Source organism: Lagopus leucura, unplaced genomic scaffold (assembly GCF_019238085.1).
Source record: "Lagopus leucura isolate 7727_CA_CO unplaced genomic scaffold, USGS_WTPT01 Super-Scaffold_100039, whole genome shotgun sequence".
NCBI lineage: Eukaryota > Metazoa > Chordata > Aves > Galliformes > Phasianidae > Lagopus > Lagopus leucura.
The window spans coordinates 3,992,143-4,011,213 of NW_024962288.1; the positions used below are offsets into that span (position 1 = coordinate 3,992,143).

Genomic DNA, 19,071 nt, shown 5'->3' on the forward strand with positions numbered 1-19,071 from the left:
GGAGAAAGCCAAAGGCTTTCTTTTGCACAGCACTTATAGCTCCCTCAAGCTACCTGCATGGTGGATTCTTGGTGTCATTCACGATAAAGTAGTGATTATGGCTTTGGCTGGCTCCCAGCCAGCCCTTCGAGATCTGGGTGGTGTTCAAATACCTGGATATCCCTTAGACTCAGGCAGCTGGATGCTGGAGGTGCACAGTGCAGAGGTGGGCAGACGGACCCTAAATGGTGCAGGAATAGGCTGTTTCTCAGACCTTCCTCCTGTCTGCAGCACGCTGATGGAGTGGAGCAAAGTACGGTTGTGTCTGCCCCACTCTGGAGCAGTAGCAAGGTGTGTTCCTTGTTGCAGGAGCTTGCATTGTGTTACAGCTGTAATGGGTGCTGGCGGTGGAAACGTTTGAGCAGCTGAGGGAATGGGGGTTGTTCAGTGTGGAGAAGAGGATGCCCAGGAGAGACCTTATCACTCTATAGTTCCCTGAAAGGAGACTGTAGTGTGGTGGGCCTCGGCCTCTTCTCCCATGTAACAGTGATGGGAGGAGAGGTAAAGGCCCCAAAGCTGTGTCAGGGGAGGTTCAGATTGGAGATCAGGAAAACTTTCTTCTTCAGAAGAGCAGGGATGCAGTGGCAGAGCTGCCCGGTGCAGTCACCGTCCTGGAGGTGCTCAGAACCGTGGAGATGTGGCACTGAGGGACGTGGTCACTGGGCAAGGAGGGGTGGCTTGGGTTGGACTGGATGCTCTTAGAGCTCTTTTCCTACCTTTGTGGTTCTATGATTCTACTTCCAGTTTGCTGATTGCCAGCTGCTGACATTCTAGGGTGAGAACTACTCGCTTCCCTCCTTGGCCCACACAGTTTTCAGTAGCTTAAGGGCATTTGGAGAAGATGTCTGCAGCTTGATACCTTTTAGTTCTGATCCTTATCTGGGCATACGGAAGAACATCCAATTTTAGTGTTAAAATTCAGGCATCCCATCATGGGACGCTGGAGACAAGCAGAAGAACCGGCTTTATCTCTGTAAAGCTCTCGCTTCGGCTCCATTTCCACACAGGGCACTGCCAGCCGCAGCGTCCCTCCCTGCGAGCCTCATGTGGGCTGCCTGTGAATCCTGTGAGGGGTTTTTGGGTGCCTTAACACATCTCCTGTCAGAAAGCATCAGGGGTCGTGGGCCGCCAGAGCCTTGCTCCTGAGCAGCTGAGGTGGCTGTGTTTGCTGTGCCCAGAGCAGGGCAGGCTGAGGGCAGGGCTCATGGCGGCTGCGGCTCTTCGCAGAGAGCACAGGGCAGCGCTGAGCTGGAGAGGCCTGGCACGGGTAGGCTTGTTGTTTCAGCCGATGTCAGTGTTTTAATTTGAAAGGGAATAATGTGTAATCAAACAACCGTCATCTGCTTGAGAGCAGAAAATCCCAGATCTCCCGCGCTCGTTGTGCGCTCCGCAGCGGGCGGCCTTTCAGCTGGGAGAGCTTCCCTGCGCCTGGCTTGGGATTCCTGGTGGGAGGAATGGGTTCAGGCCAGCTCGCTAATCTAATTTGTAATGTATCCTTATAACGTATAATTGGCTGTTTAATTTAATTCAAATTAACATAAGAATAGAAAACAGAATCCACCACGCAGCCCGGGCCGTGGTGGGAAGGCACATGGGGTGCTGCTGGCAGGAGATTGGGGATAATGGCTTTTGTGCACGGGTGTGAGCCCACCCTCCGTGGGCATGGATGCATCCCCATGGCCATGCCAACAGTGTGCAATAACCCCCCTTCTCCCCTCCTTCCCACACTGCTTCTTCTCCCTTCCCTATATCTCTAGCCGTCTATTTAAAACACATATAGAATAAGGGCGGCCTGTTTTGGAAAATAGTTCTCTGCGACGCGGTGCAAAAGCTGGCAGGCGCCGAGGCTGATTATGTTGATTGGATATTGTCTAATCTGATTTTGATTGCGTACGGCTTTGATTGTGATTTTGATAGGTCTGCACAATACTGTAGCTCTTCGGAGGGCTGTGTGAGTTACACAGGGCTTTTTTCTCCCGGGCTGAATAGCACAGGGCAAAGAATGTGCAGGGGGAGCGGGGGCAAAACCGCCTCAAAGCCCTTCCGTGAGCTGCTTTGCAGCAGCACAAGCAACTCGTAGTTTTGAAGAGAGCTTTAGGAAACTTTGAGTGGGTTTTACATAATTTAGTTAAGCGCAGAAAAGCCACTTTCTTATATACCTGATACCAAAATAAACCAGTTGGAGGAACAAGTTTGCTGTGCAATGATTTATTTAAATCCCTTTCCATAAAGCGCAGAGTGAAATCCTCTTAAATAGCTGGAGAAGAATTTATATACCTCGAAGAGTGTAGCTCAAATGAAAACTTAACTGCTAGACGCATTAAATGGGATCTGTCTGCTTTTGTGTGCAGCCTCTCATCCCCCTACCTTGCCAGCACAATGCCACTGCTAGACAGAAGCTGGCTGGAAAAACAACTGGGCTTGAATTTCCCCTGAACAATAACTGTTGATACAGAGCTAGCTCAGCTTGGTCTCCTTATATTTCTGGTGTACTCGTGTTTCTCCAAAGCTAGTGGGAATTTCACGCAAATGTGAGTAATTGGGTGGGATGTGCAGCATATGTGCTCTGCTCTGTTTTTGTGATGGGATGAGAGGAGACAAGAGGTGGATTTCCGCTTAGCTGCTTCTCCTACTGGATTCTGAGCTCTGATTAAAAATGTATATATTTTTAATTTTATTTTATTTTATTAAGGGTTTTCTCCCTGCAGTCTGGGGGTGGTGAAGAGCATGAACCCAAGTGTGAGCTCTGGGGCAATGGATTAATAAAGCCTGAAATGTTCAACTAGTTTTGCACACGCCTGGGGTTTTGCTCTTAAATTGAGTATTAAGTCAAAATCCAACCATGAAACTAGGTGATCTGAGAAATTTAGCTTAAAATCCATGTGTGTAATGCTATGGCTAATCAGAATTTCATATACTGTAATAATAAGTGAAACAGTAGATCTTTAGAGTAAGCCTCCTCCGCCAGAGACTCATTATATTCTGCTTTCATAATTAATAATTTTGGATAGATTTACACTTGCTTTATGAAGCAAATACGTTTTTGTCTGATATAAAAACACTCACATCGGTGTAATAATATCTTTTTTTTTTTTTTCCATACAAATTGGAATGCTTAATTTTATACAAACCAGCAGAAAGCATGGGAAACAAAAGAAGCAGCTTCTCTGCACATTCATGGGGAATATTGGTACAGAGAGGAGGGCATGCTAATCCAAACTAGATCTGCATGAGAATGTAAGGAAGGACAAACCTCAGTGTGGGGCACCATCAGGCTTTCTCTCTTTAGAGGCGTTTACAACCTGGTAAAGGGTTGCAGCAGGGATGGAGGGGCAGTGAGCAGTGCTCCAGCAGCACTGGAGGCTTTCAAGAACATGCAGTGTTCTGCAGTGGATGGTGCACTGCCCATTACCTGGCCCCTACTCGGTTATGACTAGCTGACAGCTGGGCCTGGAGCTATTTTTTCTGTTAAAACAAGAACATTTTCACTGGGATCATGCTTTTATATTTCTTACACAAGCAATCACTTTTATCTGCTGAAGGGACAAAGCAGTGACGCATTGTGAAATGTCTTTTTCATGTTTTAGACGTATAATAGTCAGAATGAGAATAATGAAGACTACGAAATCCCACCCATCACACCTCCCAACCTCCCCGACCCTTCACTCCTGCACTTGGTGGACCACGAAGCTGGATATCACTCCCTGTGCCACAGCCTGCCTCCAAACAGCCTGATACCCGCCTACCCGTACCAGAACATGGACCTGCCAGCCATCATGGTCTCCAACATGTTGAGTCAGGACGGGCATCTCCTCTCCAGCCAGCTACCCACGGTCAGTGACTTTCTCCTCTTTCTACCTTCCGTTAAAGCCATTTCTGTACATTGTGCTATGATTTGATTGAGATGTTATACGTTTAATGGGGTGTTTGCACCGGGGATGGGGATTGAGCCTGCTTCTTGCCACCCCGTGGTGTGTGGCATTGGCAGGAGGAGCACGGCTGCCCCACGGAGGGAGAGCTTTCCTCTTGATTTCCAGGAGAACAAGATCCCTGCCTGCACTTGCAAGCTTAAGTTGCCTTTTGGCTCACAGGGTGGTAAGGTGATACCTTGCAAAGTTTCAAATGATGCTTCTGTAGGAATAAACAACACAGGGATAATGAAATAAAGGCAGCTCTGGGAAGAAACTTTGGGACTAATTAGGCCTTAAGATGTTTCTGCAGCAGCAGCATTGAAGAAAGGTTTTCTCCTGTTTTTTGGCAGTGGTGTTAACACTGGAGCTATGTAATATTTTCCTCTTTAGCACATTTAGCCCTATGGTTAGTTTTCTACATTGTTTCTCTCTAAGATCATTGATTTTCATGGGTGCTGTTAGAAGGCATCAATATCAAACAGAGTTAATTTTACTTTATTAGCATTGCCTGCAAGTCTGCAACTGCTCTAGCTAGACAGCATTTGGTGTCGATTGCTTGAATAGATAATGGTCTGAAAGACAGATATTTAAATATTTAAATGGGATATTATCTCTTAGGCTAGGAAAATCCCAAGGCTTTGTAAAGTCTCGGTGCATCTCCAAGTTGCCTGGTTAGTGTGTTTAAGAAAAACATCATCTTCTGCCTATCAATATTGAACACGAGCATATTTCTATGAAATTAAATATTACTTAGGTCTGTGTGTTAGCTTTTAGGTTCTTAGGTGATTAAAACATTCATTTCTGAGACAAAAAGAGTCAATTTCAGATGAAATATTTTTCCCTAGTTTAATTTAAAGTGCAACCCTTTTTCCTGACCCTTATTTTCATAACACAATAATTTTATCCTGAGTTGATTGTCTCATTTTTGAGGGGTGATATTGCACTTATAAATCACTTTCTAAAATACCTAAAGAAACAAGAATAGTGGGATTTATTAAACAGCTTCTGTACGTCTGAAACAATTTATTTTGGAGTAGTCCTTGGGAAATGTTCTCTTTCTTATTTTATGGTACTGTTTTACAAATGCAGCGTGGTGACAATAAATCAGGGCTGAACCGGAGAAGATAAGAAGGGGGCTTAGTGGGCTGTAAACATAGAATAGAGAGATTAAGATTTGTTTGCCCCTTACCACTGAAATAAAAAATCCAGTGAACCCTGAATTTTCCAGCCAATAGTGAATTGAAAGTGCTTAGTTTTGAGTGGAAACCTCCGGGTCTGCAATACATCTTCAAAGGTCCCAGCAGTAAGGGAGGTAGATCAGGGCACGAATGGTGTTGCAGTGTCGAGTTGAAATTAAATCCTGCCCTCCCCTCCGGCCAAAGCCTTTTTTCCATGCTGTCAGACCTGAGCTACAGAAACAGCTCCCAGCCCTATTTTTTCCTGCCCAGCTGTGGTTTTGGACGCCCACGCTGAGTTCCCCTCACTCCAGTATAGCTCCACTGTGGCAGGATTGTAGCACGTGTTCACTAATTACTATTAGGAGCAAGGCATGTACAGTAATTAAATACAAGAAAACGAGCAGATTTTTAAGCCTGTGTCACTGACACCACCTGCCCACATCCCACTGAGCCTCAGCTCTCTGGGTGAGGCACCATGAAGATACTTCAGGCCTTGCTGCCTGTCACTGTGCCATGTGCAACCTTCCCTAAACCTGCCCAAAAGTTCATCATGTTCAGGTGGGAGTTGCAGCACGAAAGGATTTGATAAAGGAATCTTTGAATTATAGAATGATAGAATGGCCTGGGTTGAAAAGGAGCACAGTGCTCATCCAGTTCCAACCCCCTGCTGAGTGCAGGGTCACCAACCAGCAGCCCAGGCTGCCCAGAGCCACATCCAGCCTGGCCTTGAATGCCTGCAGGGATGGAGCATCCACAAAAAAGGAAGGGACTTACCTGCTTGCACTTCCAAAGTGTCCAAAAATGTCCCAGCATTGTCCATACATTGAGTTAAGCCTCTCTGTGCCTCTGCAAGGGAGGCAATTGTTGTTCCCATGATGCAGGTGAAGACCTAGATCAGAGCAGGTTTAAAGCAGATGCAGGAAACCCACAATGGGATGAGAGCTAGAGAGTGAAGGTGAAGCCTTGGGGAAAGCATGTTGTAGTTGTGCTGGGCAAAGGAAACAGTTGAAAAAATCTTAGCAGGACAGATTATTCTCTCTTGCCATCTGTTTTGTTTTGTTTTGGTTTGTTTTTTTTTTGCTATGGAGAAAGAGGAGGAATGGTTGGAGGGAAAGAAAACAGGAAAGATGTGATTTTCACTTAGAAATGGTGAATACTTAGGGAAATAAGAGAGGAAGAAAGGCCTGTTCTTCACATGAAGGGAATAACTTTGCCCACTGTGAGCATCCTCTCAGCTTTTTGGTGTCAGCAAGTGGCTGTTGAGCCCTCGTGGGGGTCTGGTGGGTGAGAGCTGGGAAGCGCTGGGCATAGTGCTGGGCATAGCAAGGCAGGGTGCTGCTGGGAGAAGGAGCTGCTGTGAATAAATGAGATTTCAGAAGGGATTTGGCAGAACCTATTTGACAGAAAGAAAGGGTGATCAAGGTCAGAGCCCACGAATCTCCAGCACAGTGCAAATATATTTCTGTAAATATTAGATAGCAGCGTGTCTCTGCTCATCAGGCGGGATGGTGCCCAGTCCGGGGTGCTGCGCCCTTCTCTGTTGGGTAGAACTATGGCACAGCTGTGTACTTTTGCTGGGGGAAATGTCATTTTGGACACCCCAAGTGGCAGCTGTTAGGAGCAAGCGTTGACTTTATCATCAGTATGATAGTTTGACTGGAGAGACTGGCAACTTTCCATGCATCTCCACTCCCTGGTGCTTCTCATGATGGGAGATCTACTTGACTTTATTTCTCGACGTTTGCACTGGTTATGGCTGTAAAAAAGGTACCCAAAATCAGCTTCCCTCACTTTTCAGCTCTTCTGGAGGAGGTTGCAGCAAATGCTGTCCTATAGTCCCTCCCTTCCTCTTACTGGAAAGAGAAGGAGAGATGGAGAGGTTGGAAAGAAACTATCCCTTCAGCTCCAGGTGATGAATTTTTTCTGCTATCAGAAAGCTGGTGCATCAACTTGAGTGAAAAAAAAAATGTAAAAAAAAAAAATAGAAAAAGGCTCCAGAAGTATCCTGGAAGTGTTTCATTTCAGTTTGAGAAAATCCAGATCATCTGAAAAATGTTCAAAATCACCAGTGGTGAGAAGCATGTTCACAGTGTAAAAGATGTCAAATTTCTGGTTAGGTCTGGAACCTGTATGCACTGGGTTGCTGTATTTAATTATAATTTCCTGGGTGTTCCCTCCAGGGAGGAGAGGTTAAAGGCAGGAGGAATCAGAGCAGCAAGGACAAACGCAGCCCTGAAATGTCTGGAGTTGGTTGGCTGGCTTTGGGTAGGTTGGGTTTGGAAACCAGACTGCTGTTATCTAGCACTATGGGGCTTTTCTACAGAATAGAAAGAAAGGGAAAAAAAGAAAGAAAAATAAAACACAAAACCAAGCAATACTTTGGCTGTAACACACCTACCTTCAAGTGAGAAATGGAAATGAAAAGCAGCCACCTCTCAGAGCCAGGGTTTGTGTGCCTGCCTGGGCCACGAGGATGGTGGAGGTCTCTGAGGACAAACAACTCGCTGGTGGCCAGCAGAAGACCCTGAGCGAGGTGATGGAGTCACCATCCCTGGAGGCTTTCAAGAAGAGGTTGGATGTGGCGATGAGTGGCACTGTGCTGTAGGCAGGGTGGTGATGGGTTGATGGATGGACATCATCTTAGTGGTGGTCTTTCCAACATTAATGATTCTACAGTTGTATAACCTGTTCCAGCACTGGCTCCTACATGCAGGCAGCTGGCAAGAGCATCTCCCTGGCCAGTGCTGTGGGTTTCTCTTCACCTCCCAGTCTTCCCATCTTTTTGAGTGGAGCCTGAGTCACATGAGGGCAGCAGGATCTCTGTTTGTCTGAGTAGCTCCAGTATGGCCTCAGCTGTGGGAACATGGTGAGGGCACTGGGCTGGATATGCACAGTGCTGCAGCTCCATAGGTGACAGAGATGCTCCAGCAGGCAGTGCTACTTACATGTTGTTGGCAAATACTTCCAGTGCATGAATATTGCAATAATTTTAAATCATTGCCTGGTGAAATAAGATATTAGAAACAACTCTGTTTCCAGCAATGTCCTGAGCGTGGGCTGGCACCATGTCACCATGTCACTGGGAGCAAAGGGTTAGCAGACCCCTGTGCCCTGGCACTCCCATGGTGCGCGCTTCAGGTTTTGACTCATTTGCCTTTCTGCTTACTAACAGTTCACTATTTAAAAGCTAAACTCCAAACACAAGCCTTGGTGGAAAATAGCAATAACACAGCCATACGTGAAGGGCTCTTTGTATTAAACAGAGCCCTGTTTGCAATTCCCTGCTAGTGTTTTTCTCAGAGGCAATAAATGAAAGAAATATGTCTTTTTAAATTTTATAAAACTCAGAAAAATGGTTTTAAACAGCTTTTCTTCACCTCCTATAATTATTTATTTTCAAACAGTCCTTCAGGGTAATGTTCCGTTTTCTTATTTCACACTCCTTTTTCTCATAAATGAACCATCACTTCAATAAATCATTATGAAAACAGAGACTAACACAAACCCTGAAAGGTTGAAAGATTTATGTAACACATTTATGTTTTCCATTTTCTCATTCTGGTACTCCACTGCTAAAGCTAAGCTAATAAAAGCTGCTATTAATATTTCTTGTTGCCTAGCAACCGCAGAGAGGGAGTAATAGCTTTAGCTAGAAAAATAGATGACCGATAAGGAAAAATTCAATTCTTTTATTATCTCAAGGGAAAATGGGCTTTTACTGGAACATTATGATGTACGAGTGCAAAGTTGAATACAAAGGATATTTTTTCAGTTGTTTTTCTATTTTTAATGAACGTTATTTTACCTTCGCAAACTTGTTTAAGGCGTTTGCCCCACCTCCTCGTGAGCTTAATTTAGCTACACCCACACATGCTGCTGGCTCTGATGTCTGCTGGCATTTCATTTGGAAGCCCCTTCCCTCCATGCCCCCCCCAGCCCTATTGCTAGTAACGTTTCGCTCCAGGTCTGACAAGATTCCCAATCAAAGAGCAAATTGTTTGTGTGTGTTTTTAAGAGCAGGAAGGGGCACGGTCTGGTAGTTACTCGGGGAAGTTCTAGCAGCTGTGGCTGAGCCCTGTGTGTTTGCAGAGAGCAGACGTGCTGTTTCTGGCTATGCGTGGTGCTGGGTGCAGAGCTGGTGGTCTCTATGGGGACGTAGCTCCTCCTTTATGGGAGAGCATCCCTGGGACTTCTCGTCATCCTGAAAACCAGCCTGAGCTCTTTGCTCGCAGCTGCTGCAGCTGCTCTGTGATCCAGGCCAGGTGAGCAGGAGAGCTCCAAATGGTGATGATTGCACCATGTCCTATCTGTGCCAGTGCTCAGACAGCAGCAGGGCTGGGCATGCAGCAGACACGATTAACTGAGTTGCTTCTAGGGTGATTGTGTGGTTGGACCTCAGGTTCACCCCTGGGTATCCCATCTCTGTGATAAGAGAAATAAGAGATAGGCTGTTTGTGGGTATGTTGTGACAGCTGAGAACAGAGTAGATTTGCGCTTTGGTTGGTAACAGGAGATTGACTCCAGGAAGGAGACAAGGTGCCACCTTTGCCTGCCAGCTCTGAACACATCAACCTTCTCCTGCTAGGACTGGGGATCTCACATGGAATCTGCTTGGCTTTCCTCCCACAGCTTCCTCCTGGCATGATCTCTGCTCCCCAGCTGTGCTTATGGTCTGCACATCTCTGCCCCAGATCCCCTTTAAGGCCTCTGTACAGAGGAAGGCTCTGAGACTAGCAATATGCACGCAGTGCTTGATGTTCCCTGGGATCGTAGCAACAGAAGGAATGATCTTCCTGAACCTCAGGCCTTCCCCCAGCCAGTGCCAGATTCTTGCCGAGCTGTGACAAACACTACCTGGCACAGCAAGGGATGAGCGACGTGGAATGTCGGCATCTGCTCCTAGGTATCACCTAGCAGATTTTCCTGGGTATTCCCTGTAAATTACCTTTGCTATTGTCAGTGTTGTGTGCTGTTAAAATAACAGTAAAATTGCACATCCCTGGGCCAGAGCCACAGGGTACAAAGCCTATGGGAAGAGATACCTCTGCCTTGAAAAACTCCCTACCCAGTACAGAAGAATATCACTTAGGAGCAAGGTAACAGGCAGAGATGTGCTGGGGGACCTCAGCCTGCAGAAGCACAGTGCTGGTTGCTCTCTGTCTAGATTTCTTCTTCCCCATCCTTCCTGCCATATGCCAGAGTTACTGCCGCACACTCATGTCTGTCCTTTTTCTTCTGTCCCATAACCAGGGGATGGAGGAAAGCATTAAGGTGTGCTTCTATCCAGAGCAGGAAGAGGCTCACACTGTGCGTGTGTGTGCCTGCAGCGACGCCTCTTCTCTCCTTTGCTTTTGTTCTGCATACTGTTAGCCCATCTCCTCCTGCTCATCACTTGGCCAGAGCTGCAGCAGGTCTGATCCCAGTCTGCTGTAACAGCCATGGTTATAGAATTACAGATTCACAGAATGGCTTGGGTTGGAATGGACCTTGAAGATCATCTCATTCCAACCCCCCGCCACAGGCAGGGCTGTCACTGTCTAAATCAGATCAATCCAGCAGTGCCTCTGCACCACGTGGGGAACCTTTTCCCCATCCCATAGCAACACACCCTGCTCACCTTTTCCCTCTCCCCTCGGGCTGCTCAGTACCGTTGGCAGCCCCACCGCTTGGAGTCACAATGGCCCCATGTGAGTGTTGTCCCCAGGCCCCGTGTCTGGTGGCAGTCCTCCTGCTCTCCTCACGTTGCACACAGTCGGCCATTAAGCAGTTGCAAAACAATTTGCTTTGCTTTTACGGCCATTTAAAATTTTACTGATTTTTAAATGCAAACTTCTCAGGAACAATCATCAGCGCAGTAAACATGCAGCTTGTGCAACACCACCGAGGAGGCTCGTTGTGAACAGCATGTGTATTAGTAGTGTAATTAAAATATCAATTACGCTGCACTGACAGGTTGCCAAATAACTGGCTTTTGTGCACAGTAAACTTAATCACTCCTCAATCCACTCGCAAGACCCGCTGCAATCTTGGTGCCAAACCAGCACGACATAAAAACAGCATTTGCTAAAGCACTGCTTCAGTATTACTTTGCGTAATGGTGCTGCACTCCATCGCTGGTATCATGTTCTGAAAATTATCTTTTAATGTACAATTTGTATTGCTGAGAAATGTCACTTACGTCGCAGAACGTCTCGGCGACATAAAATCCGAGATTTATTCCTGTCATTTTTTGTCTCCTTTGCCATGTTGACAATAAGAAGCCTACTTTGTGTGTGCAGTGCTCATGTCAGTTTTGAAATTTGGGGTTTCATAAAAGACAGTAGTATAAATAAAAGATGATATAAATTAAAAATATAGCGGAAAATAAAATCTGCGAGTTACAGACGCAGATAAAATAATACGGCGTGAAGGGGGTTTTGAGAACAATAGCGAGTAACTGGGAGTGTGCAGAGCAAATATGCTAAAGACGTGGGATGGGCCTTTTTTGAGAACTGATTCTGATCTTAGAACGTGTTCATCTCTGCACACACAGACATGCAGATGGATTCCTGTCGCTTAGCCTGGTTTTACCCTGTGGATTTGGGTTGTCTGCCTCCCAGTGATGACATTTTCCCCCTGGATCTGGAAATTCAGAAGAGGGTTTCTTAGGAGTCTGGTATGGGCTCTAGGAAAAGAGTGCCCGAACATGGCCAATTCCCACCTCCTCCTGGAGGATCTGTCACCTCGGTCCCAAGTGCCAGGGATGTGCTTGGAGCCCCATGGGCTCTGCTGTGCTTGGGGACCATCTCTTCCCTCTCCTGTGCTGTGCTTGAATCATATCTGCCATCTCCTTCCCCCCTACTCCAAAAAGAGTAGGAAATGATGTAAAAAAGTAAATATCAGATAAAAATACAAAGGCTGAACAATCAGAATATGTCAGATTTACCTTTGCCCATGCAAACTTAAGCGGGGCACTGTAAAGCATCGTGCCTTTAATTGCAGTGTGAGATAAACGGTATCCGATCATCTCTGCTTAAATATTGGTCTTTGGTGTGAAGCTTTCACGTCCTGTTTGGACCCTTTTGGGAACAAGTAGTAAAATCAGAGCTATATGTTTCCAGGGGCTTGCTGCTAACCAAGCCCTGTATTTGGTTACAGTGATTGAGTTGCACCCATTTGATTGCACTAATTGAGTTGCACTAATTTCCTGCACATGAACCAATGGCATAGGATGTATAAGAACTCACTGTTCGGGCCATGCACAGGAAGATGTGGTGATTTCCAGCAGTGACAATCCCCCAGACACGGCTATGCACCCTGTCCTGCATCGTGCTCCATCACTTGTGGCAACGTGGGGATGTAAATCAAAGCCAAGCTTTTATTGTCACCTGCCTGGTGATGGCATGACTCAGGGATGTGGCCTTGCCAAAGGGCCTGGCTAGCTCCATCCCAGTGGGGCTTTACCTATATTCACCCTGCCTGCTGCCCTTTCTGTGCTGTGCTTTGTGACATGCAAAAGACACTGCCTTTTTCATGTTCCCATATGCATCTGTAACCCTCTTCCCTGTGCAACATAAAGTCACTCTGAAGTGCATCAGGAAGCTGAGAGAAGAATGATTCCTGCCAGCTTTAACCAGCAGCACTTTGGCTGCAGGACAAACCGTGCTGTCAGTTATCCCAGCAAACTAGCATGTCTGTCAGCTCCTTGCACTCCATTCTGAACATTTTGATCAATGTTGCAGCCCCTTTTTAATTACCCTTATCCACCAGATCCACCATATTTATCTTCTTGCTGTCATTTGCCTCCTCTTTGCATGTTACCGGGTTGCATTATCCTGCTCTGGCTATTACTCATTGCCTCAGATCTTAATTGTCATAAGAGAGGATTCATGTGCCTTTGAGAAGCACTCCCAATCCAAACTGTGCTGTGCTAAGTGGCTCTCAGTACCTTTCCAGAAGTTCCATTCACAAACAACCCTGCCTGTTTTGGAGGCTGCTGACTGCACACCCGGGGCAGGAGAGCATAAAAGGATGAAAATTTCCACAGCTTTTGTTTCAGACAGAGAAGTTACGGTGACTATTCACTTCTGTAGGTGTGTACGCATTGACTAAGTCTATTTTATTATTAAAATGGGAGCCATTTTTAGAGGCAAGTAACAGAAAGTGCTTACAATAAAAATAATAGGCTGGAACTGGCTTTGTTGTGCAGAAAAATCAAAGAGCTCCACCAGCCACGTGGCTCAGCCCGAGGGAAGGGAGAGGGTTTCTAATTGGTGGTAAGATTTCCTCTACTGGTAAAGGTGTATGGTAGTCCCAGCCTTGTAGTAGGAGTTCTTTCCACATGTCAGGTTTGCAGTGATGGTGGAGAACAAGTAACAGAAATGGGAATCTTGAACCAGATTTCCCATTCTCCATCCTGATTCTCAACCAATGGGGTGGGTGTGAATCTGGATGGGTCCAGAAGATGCAGAGGGCTGAACTCTGAAAAACGCATCTCCTGGCATCCCTCCCATCTGCCTTGCTGCTGCAGCTGAAACAGTTCTCAACCCCACAGCCCAGGAAAAATCAAAGTTACCATTTAAATGAAGAATACTGCTGGAGAACTGCCTCGGCGAAGAGGTGTGGGATGCAGTGTCAAGAGAAATTATAATGATTGCTACAGATGCAGCTTGTCACAGAAAGAGAAAAATGTTCGTGCATCTGATGCATGGCAGCGAGCCAGTTGGTAATGTTATATGTCCGAGTGTTTCACTTTGGCTCTGCTGGCTGGAAAGCATTCTGTAATGCTCTGCCTGGCGGTTCGATTCGTCTCTCAGCTCTGCAGAATCCCATTACAAACTCTCCTTTTACACCGTGGAAATTGTTTGGTCTCTCTGACCAGCTGTGCGAGGGAAGGAGTGTATTGCTGCAATTCCTCAACATCCATGGAAATTGTTGGTGTTATACTTCACACTTATCTCCTTGCAGTGAGCATTTCTCATTATAGATCGAGACGTCCTGTAAGCAGCACGAGGCAGCTGTAAACATTGGGGGATGCTGCGGTGCGTGGAGTGGCTGCTCTGTGCAGTGGCAGAGACAAAAATGGGTGGATTTGGGGTAAATTGAGGTGTTGCAGCAAGAAAAGGGAATAACAAAGAGTGGGGCCAATCAGGGAGTGGCTGGCCTGATCCAGGATGGTCTCTGTAGAGAAGGAGCATGTTTTGCCCAGCTCACCACGTATGATGTTGTTGTCTGGATCGAAGTTGAAAGGAGGAGCTCTTGGGGATCCTTGTGCACCTTGGTTTGTGGGAGGCTCTCAAAGCATTGCTGTGGCCCTGAATGCATTGGGTTTATGCATTGTTAGTAACAATGCTGGATGTAGGCAGTGTGGGACGAAATTTGTGGGTGGCACAAAGGAATGAAACATATTTGGAACAGGAGAAACAAAGTTTGGAGAGATTTAGACATAGGAGGAAAGTGGACTACAGTGTTTCTAAGGGAGCTCAGTGTTGTTAACTGCATAGAGATAAGTGCATAGAGGAAGTATGCCAGAGGAGATGAATCGGGAACATCTCATAAGGAAAGAGCAAAGAAGCTTCACAGGAATTGAGATTTGGAAATCAGGAGCAATGGAAAGCAATTTTTTTTTTTTTTTTTTTTTTTTCCTGTTCAGGTCTATAGAAATTTTGGGACTCCCTGCCCAAAAATGATGCACCAAAGAGACATTTTTTAAATGCTTGTTGGGACGCCAAAACCATGGGGGGTTGCTGTAGTAGATGTTAAACTGTGGATGAGTAGAAAAGGAGGAGAAAGTTGTTACATGTGGTAAACCTGAAACTGATATCTAGCTGGAATTGATCTGAGCTGTGAGAGCACCAAGTCCCATCCAACACATAGTGTGCCCCATGTGAGGAAGGATGGAATTGGCCCATGTCTGTTCTGGGCTAGAGGTAACACTTAACTCCTATTGAGTTGTTGTAAACTGTTGATAGAACTGATGGCTGAAGCAGTGCTAACTGCTTTCCTTTCCTTGGAACACCACCAGGCAGCTCTGAATTGCTTCCTCTGCATCCAAAGCCAGAGCTCTCTTTATCCTGACGATGTGGGGATGGAGATTTGGGCATGTTCCCAATTAAACTTTTGAGGTCTGTTCCCACTGCTCTCTTCCAGCCCATGAGGACGCACCAGCTTCTGCCAGCCACCTCCTAAAGGTGCATGTTCAGGTTTGCATGTGCAGAAGTGGTCTCTGCAGGAGTTGAGCTCCAGCTATGGATCTCGTGTTCTTAACACAAAGCATCCATCTGCCAGCACCAGCCCACCTGCTGTATCACAAAGGTCTTCTGCCCTGTGCTGGAGGCAGTCTTGCACACAGCTTCAAGTTCCTCGCAGGCTGGGCTCTTTCATGGCTTGTTTCCAGTTCTCTGTCAGTTTTCTCTGTCTGTCCTAGAGGCTCTCTGATTATTTCAGCCTGTGTTTTTTAGGAACCAACTGCAGACAGCTGGCCATCTGGTTAGCATTAATCTGAGGGAGGAGGCTGTGCTCTCACCTGCAGGGAAATCGCTTTCCTTTCAAGATGAGTTCTCTAACTTCATGTTTATGTTGAGCTGAACTGAGGACATCCAGTTTGGGAGAGAGGGAAGCAGGGGTGAAAGCAAAATAGATAGGATGCATTCCTTTCCCAGCTGATCCCTTGCAAAATCCAAGGGCTTGCTCTGATTTCTCTGTCTTAGTAGATGTGGTGGGATGGGAAGTCCCTGCCCTACCCCAAGAGATAGGGCAAGGCCACGGTCAGCCCCACGGTGGCTGGTTTAGGTCTATTGTTAGCGTTGGCAAAGTTCTCTCAGGTGAAAAATCCATTCCTTCTTAAGGTCACATTTCATGATGGGATTTGTACTCCTGGAGCTTGCTGCTGCCTCAGTGGCTGCCCATTGCCCAGCCAAATTCAGCCCTTCTGTGATGGGCAGTGGATGCTTGCAGCAGTGGATGCTTTACAGCATTTATGGAGCATCTAAGCACGACTTGCCCCAAGGATGAATTCCCAACAGTGGAGCCCAGATAGGATGGAAAAGATTTTTTTAATCCTTTTACAAATGACCGAGCTGCTGGAGTACTGGCTGTGCTGGAACCCATACAGATCGTGTTAGGGAATTTGTAAGGAGGATTACAGAGATCTCTGTCCCACGCGGGGCACAGCGGATTTGGAACTTCCTTCTTTTGTAATTTAGCATCTGTGGTTCTGCCATGCTGTTTTACAAGGCAGAAATCCAATTCCTGAAGGGATAGGAGCCAAAGTTCAGCACAGAGTATTACACCCTGATGAGGGTGTTGTATTAATGCCAAGTGGAAGAGCAGTATCACTGCTGATTTATGGGATGTGTCCATGTGTGGCTAAGCAGCATGGTTCTGTAAACATTTCCTCTGCTATCCTAGCGAATATTTATTTTGTAGTTTAGAGCTGTGTGGTCAGGCTGGCTGAGGAAGGTATTTCGTGTGGAGCTGGGCAAGGTCTACCAAGGGGCATTTTTAGAATGCATTTTTACTCTGGCTTCTCACAGTCCCAGAGGTGAGATGTGACCTAACAAAACTTCTCTGCTGTGAATTCCCCCAGAATTAAGAGGGGAAAAACTGGATCTTCTGGGATCGCAGAGAGCTGCACATCCAAGCCTCATCCTGCAGGAATGGCTTGTGTGAACCTTCCTGGTGTGTGTTAACATCTTTAGGTTTGCACAGAAAAACAACTGCCTACAGAAATCCTGCCTTTTGCTTTTGTGCTTTGGGACAAAAATCCAGGGCTACAATGAAGTCCCTTTGAAAATTTGGATTTCATGATCTATAATGAGCGAGTGAAGCTGGAATTCTCCTGAGTGACAGTTTGCCTCATTCCTTTTTGCCTTGCCTTCTCAGTGAAGTAGAAAAGCCGTACACAGTACAGTGAATTTAGTTCAGCCAACAGCAGCTCAGCCGTGCTGATTTATTGGAGCCATTCACTGGGAAATGCTGCACTTCTCTGGAAGTGGGAGCACCCATCAATTTCACGTGGATTTTTACTCTTGCCCATGAGTGGTCAAAGGATTTGGTTATCACAACCAGATTTTTGCTCTTTTGTCCTCAGTGTGATGCTGCACTCCATCAGCTGTCCTTGCAAGAGTGTGGGGACACGCAGAGGAAACATGAGTAGAGTCCTCATGGGGGTTTTAAATCATGTCCCATTGTATCTGCATGTTTGTAGTGCTTGTTTTGTGTGGGAAGTTGGCCATAGGATGACAATAAAGAGGTGTGAGGAAGTGGCCAGTAATGTTTTAATACCCCTTTGATCGCTTGTCACACTTAGATGCCATGTGCACCACAAATAATAATAACTGGACTTCAGTTGGAGCTTACATTTAAGGTTCACAGAGGAAAAATTAGATGAATAACTACAGTTATTGCTGTGGTAAGATGGCTCCTTTGTAGTACGTATTCTACTGTAATTTAAAAAGCATGGATCATTAAAATCAATACATATTGCAACCAGACCTCATGAGCTCCATTCTCACTCTCACAAAGACGTGTCAGTCTTGTCAAGAGCTGGGAACTGAAGCTATGGGAAACAGCATTAGCTCAAGGAAGGCTGGGTTTAATATTTCCTCCAATAAACCTTTTTCTAGCTTCTTTCTGGGTAGAAGTGCAAGTATTTAACATGAGCAGAGCAGACTTCCCAACCTCTCCAAACTGATTGTGAAGTAGGGCAGCCAGCAGTGCCATGAAACAGGTGAGATGTGAGCATGTCTTATTTATGGGCTTATAATCAGCTTCTGGGAAAAAAAGCTTGGTGCATAGCCCCAAGCTGGGGCTGGAAGCCTGTCTGGTGGCACTACTGGGAGGAGCTGGGGCTCAGGGCTTCCATCCAGGGGCTCCTTCATGGCTTGTCTCCCTGAGCCCCTTCATTTAGGGCCAGGGCTGTGAATTTTTTCTATTTTGGGGCAGTGGGAAGCTGATCCTGCAGCTTGGTGCAGGAGATCTGACAAGAGTGTTAAGGAAAGTCTTTGAGAGACATTAGTTTACAGAGTCCTTTGGATAAAGAAATACATATATGTGGAAAAAAAAAAAACAAACATTTTTTTTTATCTGTAGCCATCAGTATGGTTGCCAGGTACTGGGTTGTGCAGAGTTGAGTCATAAGCATAAGAACTACTAAATGATGAGCCCAACCTCTTTGTTTGAAACATTGCAAATGTAGGAAATGCCGACTTGAATAAGGCAGCTTTGTGGGGTGGTAGCCAGCTGGAAGCTGCTCTCCAGGACTGAAGCAGTCACCTGGCCTGGCTTTGGCAGGGAAGAGGCAGATGCTCTTCTGCAGTGTGACTCAAAGGACCTGTCTGAGCCTTAGGATGGAATGAGCATCTCTGTGGTGTTTTGAGGAGCTCAGATGCATTAGTCCACATGTCTGCAATTGCACAGATGTTGATTTTTCCAGCTATTTAGCAGAGGCCCAGAAGCACGTTGAAAGCTGCCAGGGATTAGAAAAAGTGGAGAACATCTCAGCTGATGTCATCACTGGTGTGAACGGGTCCATCCAAGTGCAGCCATGGGGGAGAAGGGGATGTTTGGCACTTTGCATCAATCCCAGGGACCTGGATCCTCAAAGGATATGTTTGTATTGCCCTGTGAGGCTGGAATCCTGCAGAAGCAAAGGGCTCACTGGGAGCCACCTCTCTGGGTGTGCTACACTAGTGTCCTACTGCGGTCCTCAGGGCTTCGGGGAGAAGCAGCTCCCAGCTGAATGAAACCAAGAGCGGCTTCCAGAGGTGTGAATGCAGATTGCAGAGCTCACACGGGCTATGGCAATACAGCCCTTCCCAGAGGCAGAACCGGATCCAGGAGCAGAAAGGGAGTGAGGCTGAGTCACACACTGACATCACAGCAGCACACGGCTGGCGTCAGAGCTGAGCTGGCGCAGTTGCATGCATTTGGTATTCCGGGCGAGCTGCCGCAGCGGCGGAGAA

General features: G+C 46.4%; 1 protein-coding gene across 1 annotated transcript in view; it reads left to right on the top strand.

Annotated features, from left to right (window-relative positions):
• Positions 1-19,071, top strand: part of TOX2 (TOX high mobility group box family member 2) — a 112,896-nt gene that overhangs the window by 58,982 nt on the left and 34,843 nt on the right. Inside the window, exon 3 of the mRNA XM_042883728.1 lies at positions 3,627-3,872. Within this exon, the coding sequence (XP_042739662.1) occupies positions 3,627-3,872 (246 nt within the window). The remainder of the gene's footprint in view (positions 1-3,626; positions 3,873-19,071) is intronic.